Source organism: Euprymna scolopes, chromosome 3 (assembly GCF_053919585.1).
Source record: "Euprymna scolopes isolate OS-2025 chromosome 3, ASM5391958v1, whole genome shotgun sequence".
In the NCBI taxonomy this organism is placed as follows: Eukaryota; Metazoa; Mollusca; class Cephalopoda; order Sepiida; family Sepiolidae; genus Euprymna; species Euprymna scolopes.
The window spans coordinates 33,082,382-33,106,348 of NC_136484.1; the positions used below are offsets into that span (position 1 = coordinate 33,082,382).

The window sequence follows — 23,967 nt, forward strand, 5'->3', positions numbered from 1 at the left end:
TAGTGTAAGTTGTGGAGGGTTTTCAAGTAGCTTTGTTTTTTTCTTCTGTTTTTGGCTTGTCTTCTGTTTGGTCTTTTGTTTCGGGTTTTTTGTTTGGGGATCTGGAACTAGAATTAGCATGGGACCTTATGTCCGTTTTGTTTTGGTTTTTCTTTTGTTTTGACGTTGATCGATGGGAGATTTCTTGATTTAAGGTTTCTGTTTGTTGGTTTGGGTATTCTGTTTCCATTTCATCTTCAGGTTCAGTTTGATTTTTAGGGATTGGGGTTCTAGTTCTGGAGTTTGAACGGGACCTTATAACTGTTTTGTTTAGGTTTTTCTTTTGTTTTGGTGGTGTTCGATAGGAAATTTCTTGTTTTGGGGTTTCTGTTTGATATTCAGTCTCCATTTCATCAGTTTCTATTAAATTTTTGGTGAGGATTTCTATTTTTTGTTTTGCTGGTTTATTATTTGGTTTTAAGAAAGTTAGTTCTTGGGGATATTGGCTTTTAAGAGGGGAGGTTTGGGTTTGGGAGGAGATAAATACTTTATTGGGTTCTTTCCTAGTTTCTAGTTTTAATTTTTCTAGTTTTTGAAAGTGTTGTATTTTTAGGTTTTTTTGGAAGTTAAGCAATTCGTTTGGTTCTAGATGTACCAGTTTTTCAATAAGTTCATTGTATTTATCAGGCTGGTTGGTGGGGTTTGTTTTTTCTGTTATTTTCACATATGTTTTATTTCTAATGACTCCTTCCACTATTGTCTTCGCTTCTAAGTAAGAAATGTTTCGTTTATGCTTTGTGGCTAAGATTTCTTTTTCAGTTTTCCATCGTTCACAGCTTTTTGAGTAGGCAGGGTGCTCCCCTTGGCAGTTTATACATTTGGACTCATGACATTCTTGTTCATTGTGACTTATTTCTTTAGAGCCACATTTAGCGCATGTCGGATGACCTCTGCAGGCATCTCTATGGTGACCGAATTTTTGACAGTTGAAACATCTCAGAGGATCTGGGATGTATATTTCAACTGGTTCCATGGTGTAACCAATTTTAATTTTAGGTGGAATTTTTGGAGTGTTAAATGTAATAATGTAAGTATGGGTTGGTATTTTTTCTGAGTTTTTCTTTATATAGATTCTTTTAGAGTCAATGACTCCTTGTTTGCTCAGTTCGTTTTGGATTTCTTCGGTGAAGCCAGAGATAGTTCCCGGCTACGGATAACTCCTTTGGATTGATTTAGTTTATTGTGTGGGGTAACTTTAATGTTAATATTATGGAAAGTTTTCATATTTTCTAAATTTAGGCTTTGGCTTTTTGTCTCAATTTCTATTAATAGGTTACCATCTTTAGTTTTTTTTACCATTTTAGGATTTATTTTTCTTGTAAACACCTTTTCAATGAGAAAAGGGGATAATTTTGACATTGGCGTTTCGTCCAAAGATTCTAATACATAGTATTTAGGAAAATCCGTATTTTCCTCATTATCTGAGTCCGATAAGGCGCGTTTGGGTTTTTTTTTTTGTTTTGACATAAATATGGATAAAAGTTTCTTTGCCTGTGTTCCCCACCCACCCCGGAGCCCAATATTGGGACTTGTCAAGGGGGAAACCCATTCGCCTTGACAGAGTCAGGGCTACACAGGCAGTATACTCAGTCAAGTAAGAAATACCGAGCATCTGTCGTTACTAAATTTTTCACTACCCAAATCTAGAGTGAACAAAATTTTGTGATTGCAGCCATGTCTGGATTGGATTCTACACTTGCTGATTGACCCTTGGCCAGCGCTTTCGAACGTCTACTTTAGGGGTGAGGTTTATCAGTTTCTATGGTTTTGTTTAAGAGGATTTCTTTTGCTAATTTTAAATTTCTCAGTTTAGTCTGAACCATTGATAGTAGACGTAGTGCTTGACCTGACCAGCCGATTGATCGGATCGGGCCCCTCCGACCGCCCGTCTAACCGAGGTAAGGGCCAAAGAGATGTGTTAGGAAGAGGAGGCTCATGAACTCGTCCTCCAGGACCTTCAATCACCAGGATTCCGTTCCAAGGTGTCACGGGTCGCCACCCACGGCCAACAGGTGGCCCCATTGAGGGACTTTTACTCTCTGCAGGGGGGCAGTCAATGTATTCTAATGCCCCACTGACAGGGCCCAAACTATTTGACGAAGATGGGCATTAAAACACTTCCTCACCCTCCCTATAGTTCAGACCTTGCTCCCTGTGATTTTTGGTTATTCCCTAAGCTCAAGGAAAACCTTAGAGGCTTTCATCATGAGACAGTTGAGGAGATAAAAGAGGCTGTGACAAGCGTTACTGATGCTCACACAAGAGGACATCGATGGGGCCTTCCAGAAGTTGTTGGAATGGTACAGCAAGTGCATTGCAGCCGGAGGAGATTACTTCAAAGGGGACTAAAGTTTCATATATAGAGTATCAATAAACATGCATATAGGAAAAAAGTCTGGAAACTTATTGAAGGCACCTCATAGATTACAGAAAACATAAAACTAAAAACAGAACAATCAGCATAATATTTGAAAAGTTAAATTTTAAGACAAAGTCGGTGTAAAAATACTCATGCCCTCGGTGAGGTTTGAACCCATAATCTCAGCCTCTAAGAATGGTGTGCTGATTGAACCACAAATCAATTCTTTCTTACAGTTGAATATTGATTAAAACCAGTAATAAATAAGCAGCATTTTTATTCCTTTCTTTAATTTCTTTTTCCTTGTCAGCCAAAGGTAATGAAAGAAAGGAGAAAAGGAAATTGAAAAATGACAAGACTTCTTTTTCCTCTTTTTCACTTGTGAATCTTTAAAGATTTACCTTACCTCAGTGTCATGAAAGGAGTAGGAGTACATCTGAATTAGAGAGTGAAAACCTTTCAAGCTTCTATGATATTAATCATCAAAACAAAGATTAAATATGAAATTAATTTATTGTTTTTAATAACACAGATCAATTGTTACTAAGAAAGACAGAACAGTTTTAAGTATTTTTTGTTAAGAAAACTTTTAATGCCAAAAGGAATAAAAAAAGAAAAGCTGGCTTTATTTTATATATAAGAATGTAGTATTGGGAATCCCAGATTGCTATATAGGTAGTTTTAGAAATAGAAGTTATATAAGCATATTTTGGGTTTCCCATCAGCGAGTTGCCAGGGTCACAAAAGGTTAGGTTTGACAGGTATCAACCTAGAGAGAATGCACCGGAAATTAGGGGTGACACGGGAATTGTGGTTGTAGGCTTCCGGTTGACGACCACATGGGCGGAGAGTGGTTTAGGCAGCAGAGGAATGCAGATTGGAGATTCGTCTCTCCCGACAACCAGGGTTCGAGATGATAGGCTTGCCTTAAAATAAAAAATTGAAGCTTAAAATCCATCTTGTTATTTATCAATGCATCTGTCTGCAGTGACCACTCCCCACGAGATGGAGACCAGCGTCCAAGAAGGCATCATCCGCTGGCCAAGGCAACCAGGTATGTACGCATTATACATGGCACATACACGTCTCAAATACTTTCATGACAAGAAACGGTGTAAGGATAAGAACATCCACACACACACACACACACACACACACATATAACAGTGAACTGTATGTAACATACGTAAGAGAATACACACGCATGTATATAAGTAAGAACGTTGATAAGAACACACAGACTCGTAAAAGTAACAAGAAACAGTAAAAAGAATCGAACAGAACAATAAGAGTAAAAAGTAAACTATAAGTAAAAGTAAACGATTAAATAAATAAATAAATAATAAGTAAACGATTAAATAAATAAATAAATAATAAGTAAACGATTAAATAAATAAATAAATAATAAGTAAACGATTAAATAAATAAATAAATAAATAAGTAAACGATTAAATAAATAAATAAATAATAAGTAAACGATTAAATAAATAAATAAATAATAAGTAAACGATTAAATAAATAAATAAATAAATAAGTAAACGATTAAATAAATAAATAAATAATAAGTAAACGATTAAATAAATAAATAAATAAGTAAACGATTAAATAAATAAATAAATAATAAGTAAACGATTAAATAAATAAATAAATAAATAATAAGTAAACGATTAAATAAATAAATAAATAATAAGTAAACGATTAAATAAATAAATAAATAATAAGTAAACGATTAAATAAATAAATAAATAATAAGTAAACGATTAAATAAATAAATAAATAATAAGTAAACGATTAAATAAATAAATAAATAATAAGTAAACGATTAAATAAATAAATAAATAAATAATAAGTAAACGATTAAATAAATAAATAAATAAATAATGAGTAAACGCTTAAATAAATGAATAAATAGAAGGACGCAAAAGTCTTCATGTAACAAGAAGAAATAAGATAAATGATGTTAATATTCCGTTTGTTGTGAATAAAGAAACAATCAGAACCCAGCTTTACAAAATAAAGGTTTTTTTGGTTACTATATTCACACTTGTACAAAGTTCTGTTATATACAAGAGTTGTTCCAAAAGTAAAGCCTCCTATTTTTTTTTTATCTCAAAAAGTTGAAGAGCTACAAAGGCGGGAGTCGTACCATTAAAACGAGTGACCTTTTGTGCTCCAGAATTTATTTTTCTACATAGTCATCAATGCACTTTTGCCAAGCATTCACCGACACATCTGTGCTTCTCATGCACATCCCGTATAAGGAGTTGCTTTCTTAGAGTCTCACGTTGTCAATATCTGCAACAAAGAGATGAAACTTTGAAGTCATGAATGCATAAGGCCAGTCATCACAACAACGCAATTTGCAATCCCCTCTGAGCTATTCAGGCAGAATAAAAAAAATAGGAGACATTACTTTTGGAACGTTCTCTAATACATTAATGAATTTGTCAACAGATGTCATCAAGGCTGAGTACATAGGATGAGTTGATTTGTGAATGAAGCTGAAGTTGAATACCTAATCAGTTTTCTGGGATTTTTTAACCCGCATGCCTTTGTGTCTTATGGATAATGCATGCTCATGTCAAGCATAATTCGGGATGCCTTTTTTCTTCCCTCAAATCTTTTCTCACAGAAGAGACATTGTGAGCCCGTCTCTGCTGCATCATTATTTTCATGGCAAGTGCTCGTCTGAACTCCAATCTATGGTTCCCAAGAAACACTTGTCTAGCTACAACGACCATCAACAGTTCCCCCCTCTCTATCTGCGCCTAAATTTAAACACAAATTCCATGAACAAAGTTTCTTTGCTAGAACTGTCTGCCTGTAAAACTCTGTTCTGCTGACATGTTTTCCAGTTGACTACAATATGGTCATCTTCAAGTCCAATGTAAACAAGTTCTTGTTGATCCCCCACCTTAATAATCCATTTTCACCCCATTTTCACTAATAACTATTAATATGCTGTTGCCTGAGTGACTACCGTACACTCATTAATTCTTATCCCAGAGTGGCTTTCAGGCCTTGATAAATGGTGACTACCATGTAAAAAAAAGGAAAAAAAAAGTCTCCTGATGTGTTATTTGATCCAAATTTTTATTCATTCCTCAACACACAGAGTGGTGGTGGTGGTGGTGGTGGTTATGAGGGGGTACAGTAGTGGCAAGGAGTATTTTAATTCTTTTATTGCACTCTTTGCATGGCAAAGGTTATTCTTGCAAAATTTGATGGAATTCTGTTTATTAGTTTTAGAACCGACATTTTTTACTATCATGACTACTACAGGTGAAACTGTGCAACCAACAAATGGTTCTGTCTTGTTTATACTACGCTTGTTTCAAGATATCTTCATTAAATTTAACTCTTCACAGACAAATTCAAATGGCAGCTGTGGTGTTAAATGTAAGTTTGTTTTACTTAATCATCTATATATTAATAGGATAGCGTGCGTGTTATTTATTTTGTGTGTCACGCTTACATCCGAGTCACTGTCGTTTAATTGTTAAGGACTTCCATTTCTTGTAATAAATAATTTTACTAAGAATTCTTCATAAGTTTTAGTTTCGGTTTTGATTATAGCTGATGACACTCTATCTTATCTATTTTTTTTATAAATAATTTTATCAAGAATTCTTCATAAGTTTTGGTTTTGATTATAGCTGAAGGAACTGAAGTTATATATATATATATATATATATATATATATATATATATATATATATATATATATATATTTTCATAAGTTTTGGTTTCGATTCAGGTTGATGCACCCAAGTCATATGGATATATTCTTTTATTTTAGAAATTGCAACTTTATAATATATAAAAATTGATAGAACATAAACTCTATAATAATATATAGAGAATCTGCAAGTATTAAAATATCATATTTAAGCGTACTTTACCACCGGGCTATGCGGGGCATCCCTGCTAGCTTAGATAAATACTTTTGCATAGGTCCCGCTAGTTCATATATTGATTTCATTTATTTAGACTTGATGTTTAAGTTTCTAGCAATTCCTAGTGGTGTAGAGACATGTGAGACGTAGCATTAGCGTGTGATAGATATATAAATTAATTATTAAGTTGAAATTAAATAGTCTGGCAAAATAATTCAGCTAGGCTCTGGAACCAAAGATGCTGGAAGATCCATGTTATATGTCTTAACATTTATAAAACTCCCTCTAAAAATCAAGGATGCTTCATGCCAAATGTTGTGCACTTCTGTTGTGTACTTTTGGAGCTTAAAAGTATCAAACTTTATAATATAGATTTCCTAAAGCTCTAAAATTAACAGAATAATATTAAAGCACAAAAGAGTCGTAAAATAGTGAATGACCTTCCATGACTGTATTTGCTTTTTATTATTTTCTGAGTATTTAATAAAGTAACTTGACCCAAATGATACATGTTAACTGTTCTAATTGGAACAAATGAGCGTAAATATGTAGATATATATAAGTAAAACAAGACAGAAAATAAAACCAAATAAATGAAATAAAAGAAAAAAGAACAATAGAAAAAAGAAAAAACAAAATAAAAAGTGTAAAAGAAATAACAGTAGAAAGAAAAAAAAAAGGAAAAAAGAAAAGAGAAAAATAGAAAATAAAAGAAAAGAGTAAATAAGAAAAAAAAGCGAAAATAAGAAAAATATAAAGGAAAAAGAAAATAAGAAAAAAAAAAGAAAATAGTAAAAAAAAATAAAAAGAAAGAAGAAAAAAAAAACAAACTTTGACCTTTTGTTGAAATTATAACATGAAAGTCAGCAGGTAAAGTATGTTTAATGGAACCAGATTAAAATTTATTTTTTTACCATATCAATTCGTAATTAATAGCTGGAAATGTGTGGCCATATTCGATGGCGACACATGCAATGTACAGAAGCAGTCTACAGCTGTTGATCAGACTGACATAATAGAGTAAAATAATTCATTAGAAATATTCATCCTGCGATGAGATAAAGTTTAAACAGTCAAATGATTTCAGCCTTCATTAATGGACAGACATGAAATTCTACAGATTAACAACAGTTGAACAATCATTTATCTCAACATATATAAAGTTATGCTTATATCTTTATATGCATTTGTGTACGGTAAACTAATTAACCGATCATTATATTGGAACACAGTTGTTAGACATAACAGTTACATTTAGTTTTATGTAAAGGATGTTGAAAGCTCTTTGTGAAATTTCGGATACCTTCAATTTTGATTAAATTGTAACAATTATTAGACATTAATTAGTAAATATTTTCTCAAATGTAAATTACTTGAAGGTATTTTAAGTGGATTTAGGTCATGATATAAATACAACTTCACTTAAAAATCCAAATATTTCCAATTTGTGATAAAGTTTGAACCATGTTAAGCAAGATTTCATGGATGTAATTTTTTTTTAAAAAACCTCCTGATATTAAGCCCAAACTTTGAAACATTTTTCTGAAATCTAAATTATTTAATAGATTTTGATCCAAATTGGAATAAGGATTCTAGCCATAAGGTTTAGTATCATTATATCTTCATAAAAAGACAAAACTATTGAGATAAATAATTAAATGTAAAATGCACAGAATACCCATCCTACGGTTGATATTCTGCGTGCTTTATATATATATATATATATATATATATATATATATACACTAGTGCACACCTGTCAAAAATGGAAAAATAACACTCTGCTTTGCCAGTGTTCGCATTCAACATTAACAAAGGAAAAATTTAAAGAAATTCTTGAATAAAAAAAAAAAAAAAAAAAAAAAATTTAAAGAAAAATTTCTGGGAAAGTTTAGTTAGGTTTGGTTGTGTTTATTTATTCATCTACCTACTTACCTCTCTCTCTCATATATATATATATATATATATAATTATTTTTTATGCCTACAGACACAAGTGTTTTATGCTTTTGCAAATCATCAGTGCAGGAAGTGATGAATGCTGTTGGTTGAAGGATTCAAACCCTGTCACAAAGCCACCTTTGACTGCATTAGGAAGGAACATTATCAACTGCCATGAAAATCAAAGGAAGTTTAAAATCCAGGCATAACATTATTTAGAGAATCTACAGTGATCTAGCGACTAGAAATCACAATCTTACACACACACACACACACACACACACACATAAAACTTATGTAAGCATTGGGGTGGAGCTATGTTGATCGTTTTAAATATTTGCATGCATAGGATTCACTCCTAAACTAATTAAACGATCATTATAAATTTAGGAACATGGTTGTTAGGTGTAAGTGTCCAAATGTGAGCTATATTCAATTTAGTAAAGATAATAAAAAGGAGGTGAAATCCAATTTTATGAAATTTTAACCATAAATATTGGATATCAATTAATTTGCAAAATTTCGGTTTATTTTGAATATTTTAAAGGGATTTTAGGGACTATAATATGAGAACAAACCCCGTTTGAAAATTCAAATATTTCAGATTTGATCCAGAGTTATTAGACATCAATTGAGATCTCCTAAATTTTAATAATTTTTAAGACTCCTTAATCTTTAGATTTTAGACATTTTCTAGAATCAAAATCATGAAATAGATTTTAATTAAAATTGGAAGAATTAAATAAGGCACAAAATTTAGTATCATTATATCTTGATTTTAATCTTTGCAAGGAAACATTAAAATGGCAAAAACGTGTTCTATTCAAGGAGTTAATTTTATCCATCATGTGATGGATATTCTTTTAATATATATATATATATATATATATATATATATATATATATATATATATGTGTGTGTGTTTTATTATTCTTTATGTAAATACAGTCATATCTTGCTACGATGTGCAAACCGTTTTAATCATAATTGATCTTATCAGGCAAGAAAATTAAAAAATTAAAAAGGGTTCAAGACCATTTTTAATTTCAGAGGATAAAAAATATACTTTGCCATGACTGGTATGAAGCAAAGTTAATGTTTTTACAACAAGATAAGAATACTAATACGATAAGAACATATATGGATATATCTATACTTGTAGCTAAATTGAATATTGAAATGCTCATATCTTTGGTTCTTTGGGACGAAACTACATGAAAATTTGAAGACTTTTGAAGATTATAATATAATTCTATTGTTAGAATTTTATAACAATTGGTAAAAAAGAACCTATATTTACAAACCAATAAAATATGCCCAAATTTGCCTACATTTGTACATATATAGTGTCCTGGCAGACAGCTTCAGTTTTGTTGCTTTAGTTGTCACCCATGTGGCTTTGCTAGGCCACTAACATATTAGTGTTAGGACAATTAATCGGAATCAGAAATATCGGGAGTATCGAAATTGGTATCAGAATTGGAAAAATTTATGACTATTTTCCAATACCAAAAACGATTCTTTTGTCTTTTTTATTTGATTTTGTTTAAAAAAATCGTCCATTGCTGATAGCAATGATAAAATAAATATTTATTGATTTTGAATTACCACTAAAACTAATAATTGGGGGAAAAAATGACATATTTAAAGATTTATAAGGAATCAGAATTGGTGATTGAATTGGAAATGTCTCATCACTAAGATATATAACATGTTATTTTTTTTAGCAATATATAAGCAATTTTGAACCGTTACTTATTTTTGTATTTAAGTTCTGCTTCCTAAGCAGTGAAAAGGAGAAAAAAAGATTACCTCCAATTGATTTTTTTGTTTTTGCGTTACCCTCCCCCCTTTTTTTTGATGGGACATATTTTATTTATTTTTTTATTATTTATTAAATATTTTTAAAACTGATTTTACGTAATTAAAATATATCTATGGACACATGTTTCTGAGCATCATTTGTCATCAAGCTCACTGCTACACTAGTTCACCAAGTATCAATCTCATATTAGAAGCTATTCGTCCAACACATCGCTTCTAAATATCATCTCTCGGAATATTTTGCTACCTAGACCATTGATTTTCGAGGTCCATTGCACCATAGACATGCATATATAATTCCATCACCCATGGGAATATATGCAATGCATTGGTATATCCATCCAATATCTGATATACTGTGCCAACACCAAAAAAGAATCTGGATTAAATATATCAAAACGCATTCAACACACCAACGAATACGGCCGCCCCGTATACTTTTCGATAAGGAGCAACCACGCGTCTTTGTTATATGGGATTACTGTCTTCTCCCCTGCACCAATATTCTACCTACTTGGAAATAAAACCCCGGAGGACATTATACTCCTTCCGATAATGGACTGCCCAGATTGTATGAAATTCCTTTTCCAATAATCATTTTCATATACCATTCACCACCCAAAAAACTATTTTCAATATTTGTGCTGAAAAGCAAAATACGTGCCTTTTCACAGCTGAACATTTTGCTAACCGCATTTCATTTCCTCTGATGATATGAGCCATTATTGAAAATCCATGGATTAAGGAAATTAATATGACCCCTTCTATATATTCCTTTTGTCAAACAATAAATTCTTAACTCGAATATATGTGTCTATATTTTGATTTTCAGAATTTAATTTTAACAACTAAACTTATATATTGCTCTATTCTTAAATATTGAGCTTTTCCTTTTTTGCCTAGGATCACCCTGAAAGTATTACCTCTAGTAATATCTATCAGGATTTTTCATCGGATTTTAATCTGTGTCTTATCTCGCTTATATATATATATATATATTATATATAAGGTGTCCACAAAGTCTGGCTACATTATATAGCCAGACTTTGTGGGCACTCTAGATTATATAGCCAGACTTGATGGACATCCTATGTGTGTGCGTGTGTGTGTATATATATATATATATATATATATATATATATATATATATATATATATATAAGTGTTGGGACAATTAATTGGAATTGGAATCAAGAATTGGTATGGAAAAAAATTGTGTTCATTTTCTCTGCAGCCAAAAACGATTCTTTTAAAATTATCTTATTTCATTTGATTTTGGTTTAAGAAAAATCTTCCCGTGCTGGTAGTAATAATAAAATAAATATTTATGGATTTACAATTCCAATAAAATTAAAATCTGTAATCACTGCCTCACAAGTGTTCTTACATTTGAGAAAATATATGCGCATTTAAATTATGTTTTTATGGTAATGCGAACAAAATAATTATTTTATAGCTAAATATTTAGAGATTTATAAAGAATCGGAATCAGTAATTGTATTGGAATCGTCCCATCACTAATATATATATATATATATATATATATATATATATATATATATACACACTGTATATATGCACCTATATACAATTAATAGTTATATTTTAAAAGGATATGGATATATGTGTGTGTGTGTGTGTGTGTGTGTGTGTGTATGTGTGTGTAAGACAGCTTTATATACCATGATTTTGGTCTTTGCCAGAAGGTCACGGTTCTCAAATACTCTCTTCCTTAGCCTTGAGAAAGCCCCACTGGCACAGCTGAGACGGTGTTGTATTTCATCATCTATGTTGGCTTTTGATGATAGGATGCTGCCTAGGTATGGGAAGTGGTCCACATTTTCCAGTCTAGCGTTGTCAATGGAGATGTTTGGGGGTGAGACTGGAGTACTGTTTGGTGGTGATTGATGGAGGATTTGGGTTTTTTTTATATTAATTGTTAGTCCTAGCTGTTTGTACGCCCTCGTGAAGGCAACCAGTGTACACTGTAGGTCCTCTTCTGAGAGGGCTACAAGGGCGTTATCGTCTGCATACTGTAGCTCCATAATGGATATGGTGTTCGTTCGACCTTTGGCCCTAAATCTGTTGATGTTACAAAGTCGGCCGTCGGTTCTGTACATAATCCGAACTCCATGGGGAAGATGTTTGTCCGTAAGATGGAAGATAGCAGTAATGAAGATGGAGAACAGGGTTGGGGCAATGACACATCCCTGTTTCACTCCCGTGTCAACCCTGAAGGGCTCTGTTTCATCTCCACTACTACTGAGGACTGTAGCTGACATATTGTCATGCAGCAGTCTCAGTACCTGAATGTACTTCTCTGGGCATCCAAACCTTGCAAGAACCAGCCAAAGGGCTTGACGGTTCACAGAGTCAAAGGCTTTAGTAAGGTCTATAAAAGCCATGTATAATGGTAAATTTTGCTCCCTGCACTTTTCTTGGAGTTGACGAGCAGTGAAGATCATGTCCATCGTGCCTCTATTTGGTCGAAAGCCACTTTGGGACTCGGGAAGGATGGTTTCTGCAAGGGGTGTAAGCCTGTTGGCCAAAACCCGAGCTAGGGCTTTCCCTGTGGTAGAGAGGAGAGAAATGCCCCGGTAGTTCCCACAGTTTGCCTTGTCTCCCTTCTTAAAGATGGAGACAACTAGGGCATCTCTAAGTTGTGCAGGGATTTTCTCTTGTTCCCATATTTTGAGCAGCAGGGCATGGATGTGTCTGAGAAGATCAGGCCCGCCTTTCTTCAGGATTTCTGCTGGGATGCCGTTAGAACCAGCCGCCTTATTGTTTTTCATCTTCCTAATTGCATCCCGCACCTCTTCCAGACTGGGTGGTTCTCCCATGCTCTCAATTATGGGCTGTTGGGGGAGTTTTTCAAGGGCCTCCATCTCTGAAGTGGTGTCCCTGTTCAGAAGATCCTTGTAATGCTCTTTCCATCTATTTGTTATTTCTCTCTTTCCTTTCAGCAGCGTGAGCCCATCCTTAGACCGAAGGGGGGTCAGAGAACGGTAGCTGGGGCCGTATACCACTTTTGTGGCTTCAAAGAATCTTCTGGTGTCCCCAGAGTCAGCAAACTGCTGGATCTCCTGAGCCTTCTTCATCCACCAGATGTTCTTCAGCTTCCTGACTGTCGATTGGACAGCCGCTTTAGCCTTGGCATGGGCAGCTCTTTTAACCTTGCTGCCCACTCTTCTCTATGGATCGGAGACCTGGACCACATACAGGAGGCACATAAAAACCCTGGAGACGTACCACCAAAGATGCCTCCGAAAAATCCTCAGAATTAGTTGGAAGGACCGACGCACCAACACCAGCGTCCTGAGTGAGGCTGACATTCCCACTATCACCGCTACTGTTGCTCAACGCCAGCTCAGATGGACTGGTCATGTTGTCCGAATGCCGGATCTCCGCCTCCCAAAACAGATTTTCTACTCTCAGCTTGTTGAGGGAAAGCGTGCCCAGGGTGGCCAAAAGATGAGGTATAAGGACAACATCAAAGCAAATCTAAAGCGGTTTCACATGGACCTTAAGACATGGGAGGACGTGGCTGGGAGCAGGTTGGCATGGAGGAGCGCTGTCCACAAAGGTGCTGCGCTTTATAGTAGTGACCTAAATAAAGCTGCTGAGGATAAACACAAGCACAGAAAGGACAGATTATTAACCAGACACACCCAACCCCACCCCACCACCACTACCTTTATCTGCCCAAATTGCACAAGACAAATTGGGTCTAGGATTGGGCTCTATGCTCACCTGAGGACCCACAGAAGCCACAACGGAGGACAGTCTTACTCGGACACGAGTGACCGCCGATGATGGTATGTGTGTGTGTTAAAAAATTGAGGCAAAATCCAAGTTAAATCAAAGTACAAGTCCAAATTTCTAACAACCAACCTAATATTGTAAAAAGTCTTAATCAAGAGGCTGCCATTTCGTATTTAACTCTGCCACTGTAACTTTGACTTTACTTATCAACTATGTTGTGGCGATCCAACAAGAGATATGCGATTGTCCAGAGAAGCCAATAATCAATAGGAAGACAGAAATGGAGAGAACAGACACCATCCAACAACAAAAAGTCAAAAGGATAAAAAATATGATAGGAAAACAACAACAACAACAAAAAGAAATTAACTTGAAGTTAACAATTCCTAAGTTACAATAAAAATATGGAGAATTAGAGTCACTGTTCAAAATAGAAGACAATTTTGGATAGAGTTTTAAAGAAAAAACAGTTAAACATGTATAACAGCTTTGATGATCTACAATACAACTATGAGACAACTATATGCGTGTTTCTCGCATCAATGTAACTTTGGTAATTACACATTGAACAAGCCGAGTATGCAGGGGCCCCCTCAATGAGTGAATGTCTAGAAAGGGAATTTCTAGAGTGACCAAAATATAGAAGAGAACTGCTATGTCAAGGAAAGTGAATGCTGTGAAGGTGAAACATATCTTGTGCGATGCATGTTATGCAAAGAGACAGACTGTATTCCTTGGTGCACATTGCCATGATATGCTGAAGAACGCAAGAAGCATTTATATTATGATTATGATGAATCAACAAAAGAAGGAAAACTTGTCACGTGCAGGTGGAATCCTTGGACCAAATGCTGTAAGTTTGTTATTGAAGGAAACGATGGCTTTGAATACCCAGAAGTAATATTGTGCTACATAGTTCAATACAAATACAGTAGAACCCTGGGATACAACATTAAAAATTAGTAACAAAATACAGTACAGTATATAATACACATGTACATAATCAAATAACATTATAAATAACACCGTAAGGCGGGGCAAATACCGTAACCAGGGGTCGGAAAAACATTGTATTCCACATCATAACCTGAAAAAAGGTATCCTAGGGCCACCGTATCCCGAGGTTCTACTGTAATAAGATCACATTGTAAGAGACAATCTAATTTACTCCTTCAATCCAGATAATGTTATTCTTTTTATTGCTTTATTTCAATCAAATGTTCTGTTTTTATGTAACATTTTGTTGAATTCTTTTTTTAATGAAGAACTGCTGCAAATTGAAACTACTACGAATTCCTTTCTTCCACCATTACAACAATGGTCATATATTATGATTTTTGAAAATGAGGCTACATGAAATATAGATTGATTATTATAACCACTTATTTGAGCTTTCCATAATAACTGATTGCAAATAAATAATATTAATAGCTTTCAAGTCACACTGATGAACCATGAAATGACGAAACAGCTGTTTATGAATGACGAATATATAACACTAGCAGGATCTGTGTACCATCATTGCTCGATGAAAGTATGACAAAGTCAAGACAGATATATTTAACAACAAAAAACTGAACCAGATACATGACATGACCAACAAAGATGTGAGTCTTAGAGAATGAAAAAAGATGTATTTATAAGTTGGACTAACAAAATAGTTAATAATCATTTTATACGCTTAAACTATAAGAGCCCCCTGCCCCTCTCCCATCTTGATTTTTCAGCTGAGAGAACATTTGGGAATAAATTCTTTATTCTTTTAAGAATGTGCTATTTGAAAAATCTGATTAAGAAAGCATGTTAGATGGCTTTTGGTTGTACATAACAAAATTGCCTTCAGTCCTTGAAGGAAAGCAACACACACACACACACACACACACACACAAACAGATGACAATGACGGTGGTCATCAACGGAGATATTATTTTAAGCTGATTAAAATGTTAACGATTTCTCGATGACACCTCTATATTTATGTAACATTACAATGAATTTCAGAAAAAGTAAAGAAAATGCAGTCAACCGTAGAAAAGTTGCTTACCTTAACGTTGTTCACTTTGTTGGTGAGTGTGCCTCTGATCCAGTCCATCAATTCATTGGCTTGTTCCTGTTTGAGACTTTTCTCATCTATTCAGATAAAAAATAAGAAATAAACACTATCAGATTTTAGATTTATCATTTAAAAATTTACTTTCACCATGACTAATGTTTGAGTAAAATTTCCAAAAACAAATCCCAGGCGCGGTTATTGAGAAAAGTGAGAACGGACGAACAGGAGTGAATTACCAGGTCCAATCCCTCCTTTGTCGAAGAACCAAAAACAAAACAGAACCCTAACAAAATTTGGTAGTCAGTCATTGACTACCACCTCCTTTACATTTTTTTTTAACAAGGGAATTACCACTTATCAAGGCCTGAAGACGACTCAAGGATAAGGGTTAATGAGTGTAAGGTGGTCAGTGAGACAATAGCATAGTGATTGGTTGTGGTGGAAATTAGATAGAATTTGATTATTTAAGGAGATGGCTCAACAAGAACTATAGGCTAAATAATTCTGATAATATTTTTTTTTTGTTCATAACAGATTATTCCAATTTTTTAAAAAATTCTTTCTTTTATTATCTTCAATTGTAAATACAGAGAAAGAGAAAAGATAACTGATAGACAGAATATAGAATAAGAATGGGGAAGTAAAACAATATATAATGAGAGAGAGTGAAAGTGATAGATATAAATATACTAAGAAATGTGTGACTTATTTAATTATAAATTAAGGTATAATTAAATTTGAAAAGACATTTTTACCAAAGAGAACCCAATCTTGAACTTACAGAATATTTTACCATCTATTTTGCAATTATTAAAATATATTGGGAAAAAGCCTTGAGGAAACAAATGTTGATTAATTTAACTTTTGTATAATAGATAACGACATTACGCAAATTTCCAAAAGCATTAAATTTAATATTTACAAGCAGGGGTGTCTGGCATTGCCCAGTCATAAAATACGCTTAAATATATTTTAATTTATGCAAATTTTGTATTAGAGTCAATTCTCTATCAATTATTTCATATTATATTGTACCCAATATAGAGACGTGATTTCAAAAGTAAGTTAAAAAATAATATATGACTTTAGTGTCATCAGCTAGAATTGAAACAGAAACCAAAATTTATAGTGCTTCAACCCGAGACATTACTGAATAGGGCATTGTCAATTGGATGAGAAATAGTTAAAATTAGACTAACAATTAATTAACGTACAAATGTATATATATTTGCACATGTGTAGAAAAGCAGTTTAATTCAACCTACTTTTGCTAAGTTTTCATTTCTTTAAATTTTGACCCCTTACCAACTATTTTAACTGGATAAAGACCTGTCTTGGAGGAGATACTGCTGGAAAAAAAATGGAGACAGACATAGTGAGTTTTATAACTGACATTTGAGAGAGAGAGAGAGAGAGAGAGAGAGAGGGGAATAAGTATCTCAGCCCCCCCCCCCCCAACTTTTGGTAATTTTGCTATTATAGATTGAAATCAGAATTTTTCCATTTTCAAAACAGTATTTAATTACTTGCTTGTATGTTGATTAAAATGGTTTAAAAAAAAAAACAAAAACAAAACAAAACCCTTACCAGACTCATCAACTGTGTTTGTCTCATCTTTTTCATCTTGGATTTCATTTTCAACGGATTTCAAGTTCTTTCGTTCAAACTGTCCCAGATTCATGAGGACCAACTCATCATAAGGTTCATAGAGGAATAAGACTTCAGTGTCTTTTTTCTTAAGAGCTTCAAAGTAAGGGGATGTCATGGCCAAGTCACGGCTAATTAAACATACAAAAAAAAAAAAAAAAAGAAATTAGATTAAGCACATTATCCTCATAAAATTTACTTCCACTTGTTTGGTCTAGAAATAAGCAACTATTTTAACATTTATCAAAATTTATAATCAAGTTTCATTTAAAATATATATTTTTTCTTATACAAGTTTTAAATTTTTGTACATTTTTCTAATATTATTTATTAAGTTAGGCCCAAATAGCATTTAAGCTAACAAATCAAATTTTGGTTTTAATTTACCAATTTTCATTTTTTATTGTTGCACTATGTTATTGGCAATATGATAACATATTTTGCTATAATTTATTTAAGATAATTATTACTTAGTCTGACCCAGATGAGTACTAATAGAAAACATTTTTAATTAGTCACCTAAAAGAAAAATCAGTAAGGGGTAATAACTCACTTTAAATTGAAAAATTTAATAGTTGTCTACCTTAAGTTTAAAAACATACAAACAAATAAAAATTAAAAACTGAAATGACTTCACTGCATCCCAAGCAGTGTCTGAGAGATACAGCTAGTGTTTATATATATATATATATATATATATATATATATATATTAGATCAAACACCAAACAATTTATAAATATTATTTAATAGAAAAATAAAATGTTCAAATTGTTAAAAGTTCTTTATCTATACTCCTAGAAATTTATCTTTTTTTGTGTATTGATATTCCATATTAATAGGGGTAGGCTATAGAAACAAAATTTTTCAAATAAATGCCAAAAGTGGCTTATTACCTTCATTTATATGTAAATAGATGGGAACAAGTGATTTTTTTTCAAAACGGGTCAAAATTGGAGGGTCGCTGGCCCCAAACGTGATTTGACCGCGTTGACGCGTGAAAATGGCCCAAATTTCGCCCCCGAACACACTTAATTACTTATTGAAAGCCACAGGGTGCATTTTTTGACTATAAATGCATTTGTATCATTAAATCTAACATTCCCATTGGCTATCCCACAAGTATAGGGCTTTTTAGGGTATCTCAGAGTCCAAAATGGGTCAAAATTACCCCAAAATTAGCCAAAAATGGTCGGAAATCATGGATTTTCCAAAATGCACCTCCCAAGCCACACAGGGTGCAATTTTTGACCATAAATGGCTCTATATCATTAAATCTAACATTCTCACTGGCTATCCCACCTATATAGGGCTTTTCAAGGTAACTTAAGGGTCCAAAATGGGTCAAATTTACCCAAAAATTAGCCAAAAATGAACAAAAATCACAGATAATCCCCAAAATGCAGGTATTATATCTCATCGGGCTCCTATAAACACTCCTGTATGGCTTTTTACAGTTGGAAGACTGAGATAACCACCCTGTTATCTTATCCATTTGTATTTAGGGTATTTAGAGATCTTTGTGGGATGTAAAAAGTGTCAAAACAATCCCAAAATGACAAAATTACGCTTTACGGTACATAACATATGAATCATTAGTTCATTCATCAATGATACTTTTTAGAAACATTGTAACTTTACTACATCAACTTCTCAGAAAGTAATTAATTGTAAATTGAACATTGAATGTCAATAAAATGCTGTCCAAGAAGAGTCTGAATTCATATTGTGCTACAGATTGTACCCGATCTGTTTAATGAGTAGTTCAAATTGTTTGAGGTATCATGCTCTGGCAATTGGTCACTTATATCCTCCACTTCAAATTGATCATCGTCCAAATCTAAACGATTGTGCAGTTCTTGCTCCGCCAGAAACCGTTCATGTTCCATATCGATGTGGAAAGTGTCAATGAGCCATTTGCGAGAGAGAGACTTTTGATCGACAAAGAATCTTCGTTCATGTACATCAAATTCATCAGGATTCACATCTTTTGAAAGTATATTGAGAAGGACATGGTGCTCTCGTTTCCATTTAATCATATTCACACGTCTGGAACCCTTTGCTTTGTAGACATCTTTGGCATAAATTTTTAGCGATCGATCAAGTTTATGTTTTATCTCAGGTATTGTAACATAACGAACATCACTTCCAAAGGCTTTCTGCCACAATTGTAGTAATCGCAAGGAGAACTGGTGAATATGATTTTTCTGTGTCGTGGTACCATATTTGGCAGCATGATGTTGCACAGCTTGAACACATTCAGCCTCAGTTGGAAGAGAATCAAGCAGAAGATAAGTCCAATCGTCGTAATTATAATCTTCGTCAATCTGCCCTGCTATACCAGCCATGTTCATTGCATTTTACTAACTGAAAAAGAAAGCAAAGTTCAATCAAATTCACAATTAATGCAATGCAATGTTATCGTGTCTATTTAAAGATGCCATTGCATTGTTACAGAAAGAAAACATTTCCTTATTTGGTAATTTTCCATCTATAACTCAAATTAAGCCCCTTTTTGACAACCTATGTTGATTCTTACGGACTTTTTGACTCTCTTTGGCTAAATCGGCCATATTTAGCCCCTTTTAAAGGTCCTTAAACCCCTCATTAACAGTGCAAAAGTTAGGAGAGTGCCTGCTTCAAGCATTTCCCAACAGTTTCTGCCATGTAGAGGTGTCTTTGGGCCCATGGGAGGTGCATTTTGGAAAATCCGTGATTTCCGACCATTTTTGGCTAATTTTGACCCATTTTGGACTCTGAGATACCCTAAAAAACCCTATACTTGTGGGATAGCTAATGGGAATGTTAGATTTAATGATACAAATGCATTTATAGTCAAAAAATGCACCCTGTGGCTTTCAATAAGTAATTAAGTGTGTTCGGGGGCGAAATTTGGGCCATTTTCACGCGTGGACGCGGTCAAATCACGTTTGGGGCCAGCGACCCTCCAATTTTGACCTGTTTTGAACAAAATCACTTGTTCCCATCTATTTACATATAAATGAAGGTAATAAGCCACTTTTGGCATTTATTTGAAAAAATTTGTTTCTATAGCCTACCCCTAATATTAAAAACCCTTTTCTCTATTTAAAAAAAATACAAATCTGTAATATATGGATTGTGGAATTGCATTCATCTGCAAATTGCATATTCTTTTAAACATTCATTTTAATTAATTCCCTACTAGTTTCATTCAAAATGTACAAAGGCTAGATATTTTATCACAATGTTTTATCCTTTTAAAAGTCTCCAAAATGTTCTTGATGCAATATTTATGGCGAATACTATTTAATTGAGTGTATCTCGATTTATTTGTATTTTACTAAATAACAGTTTAATAAAAAAAAATAATTGAAATCTACAGTTCTGAGATGTTCTACTGTCCCTAGTATGATGGGATGCTGTAAAAAAAAAAAAAGCCATCATAGAGAATTCAAAACTGCCGAATACCTTGGAGCAGACAAATAGTAGATAACCCTGGATCCAGCTTTCATCCGGGAAGAGTAATCAGCAAGACTCGTCTTTTCACCAGGCTCACATTTCGAAGACTCAAATCGTAGAAGTTTGGCAATTTCCTCCTGAAAACAAAACACAGCAACAGATTTTGAAAACAAACACCGAAAGCAGCATTTTTACGTTGCAGAATAACATTTAGATTATTTGGATTATTCTGACTACTATTCTCGTCTTGGTTTATATATGGCTGAATATTTAGAAAATTACCTCCAGTCTGTTGTGGGATAAAGTAAAAAATGGATGGCTACATTTAAATGCTACCAAGACAAATGTTTCATCTCTTTTAACAACTATAAGAAACCTTTCTTACCACCAATTGCTGATTCAGCTTAATATGCATTGGAACAAATATATAGAAGATACCGGGACTAGTATATCTAGTGTGTCCATCATCTCGACTATGGTCGAAATAGATGATAGAAGATACTGCCAAGTCTGCTGTAAACAAGGTCTCTTCTTCTCCTCCTCTACTGGGCTAGAAAACTTCACACACTTGCCAGTACTCTCTCTCTATAAATATATATATGCATAAATCTTTTTTTTTTTTTTAAAAGAGTCACCACTTATCAAGGCCCGGAGGCCACTTGAGGATAAGAGTTAATGAGTGTACAGTAGTCAATTGGACAATATTGTAATCTCTAGTAGTGGAAATTTGGTAACTTGGATTTATTAAGGAGACAGATTATCAAGAACTTGTTTACGTTGGATTTGAAGACGACCATATTCTAGTCAGGTAGCAAGCAGGCAAACGGAACAGAGTACTTCTGCTTCCGCGGTGTGCAGTTCTAAAAAAAGCTTCAAAGAATCCATGTTTAGGTTTAGGCATTGATAAAGAGTGGGGGAAATTATTGATAGTGGTTTCAAATAGACGAGTGTTTTTTTGTGAAATTTTTTTAAAGGGAGACCATAGATTAGAGCTCAGACGAGCACTTGCCATGAAAATAACGATAAAGCAGAGAAAGACTTGTAGCGTCTCTTCTGTGGTAAAGAGGTTGCAGGGAAGAGAAAAGGACATCCTCTACTAGGTTACGAAGTCTATTTTGAAGTCTGTCAAGGCAGGATAAGGTGCTTCAAGTAGCTCCTGTCCAGATGTTGCAACAGTACTGCATCCTAGAATGCTACAAAGCTATCATTCACCCATGTGTTGAGCATTATTGCAACATGTGCAAGGGTGTAATAAATCACTAGCATCCGCCTCATAAACAGGATCTAAAAAAATAGCCTCAAACTTAACAAATTCTACACTGTCTACCAAGCCGTCCCATTGCTGAAACCATAAATGTTTATTTTACAAGTACTTCACAATGGAATGTGTTCTGCTGAATATGCTGAGCTTGTATCCGCTCAAACCATCAAACAGGAAAATCCCTTTACTGTAGAGATCTCCAGATGCTGGAAAACTTCCCAATAGCTTCTTTTCTTGAACTGCTGCTTTTGGTATTCCCTCCTCATCCCTGTTTTCCCGACTGTACCAATATACAGAAATTTAAATGTAATATGAATAAACATTTTGCTGCGTAACTTTAAATTAGAGATAAATCTGTCCCTTAATTCATAATAATTTCTTACATTTCAGTGACAATGTGCCTTGTTTGGGGTGAATTAAAATATATATATATATATATATATATATATATATTTTGGTGTTAGGATGATTAATCAGAATCGAAATTAGGAATTGGAAAAATCAAAACTTTTTGAGATATTGGAATCAGTATCTGAATCAGAAAAATTTGTGCCCATTTTCTAATGCCAAAAACGATTCTTTTAATTATAATTTTTTATTTGATTTTGTTTAAAACAAAATCATCCACTGTTCGTACTAATAATAAAATAATATTTATTGATTTAAACTTCCAGTAAAACTAAAATCAATAAAACAAAATTTGAGCAGATACTCTTTTCCTTTGTTTATTATTATAATTAAAAAGAAAACAGATTTTCTTAATGGGTAACTTCCCTTGGAAGTATTTAAATCTTTATGTACAGGGTGGAACGATAAAATTGTCGCCCTAAAGAAAACAACTCTACAGATTGATTTTAAAACTTTTATTGAAAAAATCAATTCAGGTAACTTGATTATGTAGTAGAGCTGACATCTATTCAATGTAGCCGCCTTCAGCCTCAATCACTGCCTCGATATGGGTCTGGAACTGGGAGCTTGCCTTTTTCACAAGTGCTGGCGAGAACTCGGTGGATGGCAGTGATCAGGCTGGTTTTGGTGTTGTAGAAGGTCATGTTGGTGATGTTCTCAACGTATGACCAAACAAAGTAGTCCAGCAGGGGTTCAGGTCGGGGGAGGAGGGGAGCCAGTGAGAGAAGAGTACAAAGTCATAGCACTCCTGTTGAAACCAAACCTGAGTCTCTTTGAATTTGTAGGCTGGTGCTGAGTCCTGCTACCACACCCAAGGTTTGCCAGTGGCCACTTGATTGCACCTGGGGATCATCACACTATTCAGCACATCCAGGTACACTTTGGTGTTGACTTTCAAGCAGACTTCAAAGCTGTAAGGTGGCATGATGTGGCCCTCGCTTGAAACCATACTAAAGACCATAACCGTGGCTGGAAACTTTGTTTTCATCATTCTGGGCACATCACTGTTATCCGTGGTAATCCAGCGATGCATTTCGAGGATGCTGGCAATAATTCTGTTGTCATAACTTGGATCGGTAGAGAGCCCGAGTTGCACAACGGCACATCTGTGATCTCGCTCTTTGAACACCGTGTCACATGACAAAACAGACATGATAAAAAGCTCCTCCTATCGCTCTTGTGGGATTTGTACACAACTGGCAAACTAGTAGATGGTCTGCAACAAAAAAAAAAAGAAAAAAAAAAAAAAGAAAGAAAGAAAAAAAAAGAAAAAAAAAAAAAAAAAGAAAGAAAGAAAAAAAAAAAAAAAAAAAACAGTTTTCATCAAATGGAATCAC

The 23,967-nt window shown here is 33.9% G+C and overlaps 1 protein-coding gene across 1 annotated transcript in view; it reads right to left on the reverse strand.

The window, feature by feature from the left end:
- Nucleotides 1–23,967, reverse strand: part of LOC145254560 (heat shock protein 75 kDa, mitochondrial-like) — a 421,952-nt gene that overhangs the window by 121,699 nt on the left and 276,286 nt on the right. Inside the window, exons 13-15 of the mRNA XM_080113123.1 lie at nt 20,971–21,098; nt 17,462–17,652; nt 15,866–15,951 (exon numbers count right to left, since the gene is read on the reverse strand). Of these exons, the coding sequence (XP_079969249.1) occupies nt 15,866–15,951; nt 17,462–17,652; nt 20,971–21,098 (405 nt within the window). The remainder of the gene's footprint in view (nt 1–15,865; nt 15,952–17,461; nt 17,653–20,970; nt 21,099–23,967) is intronic.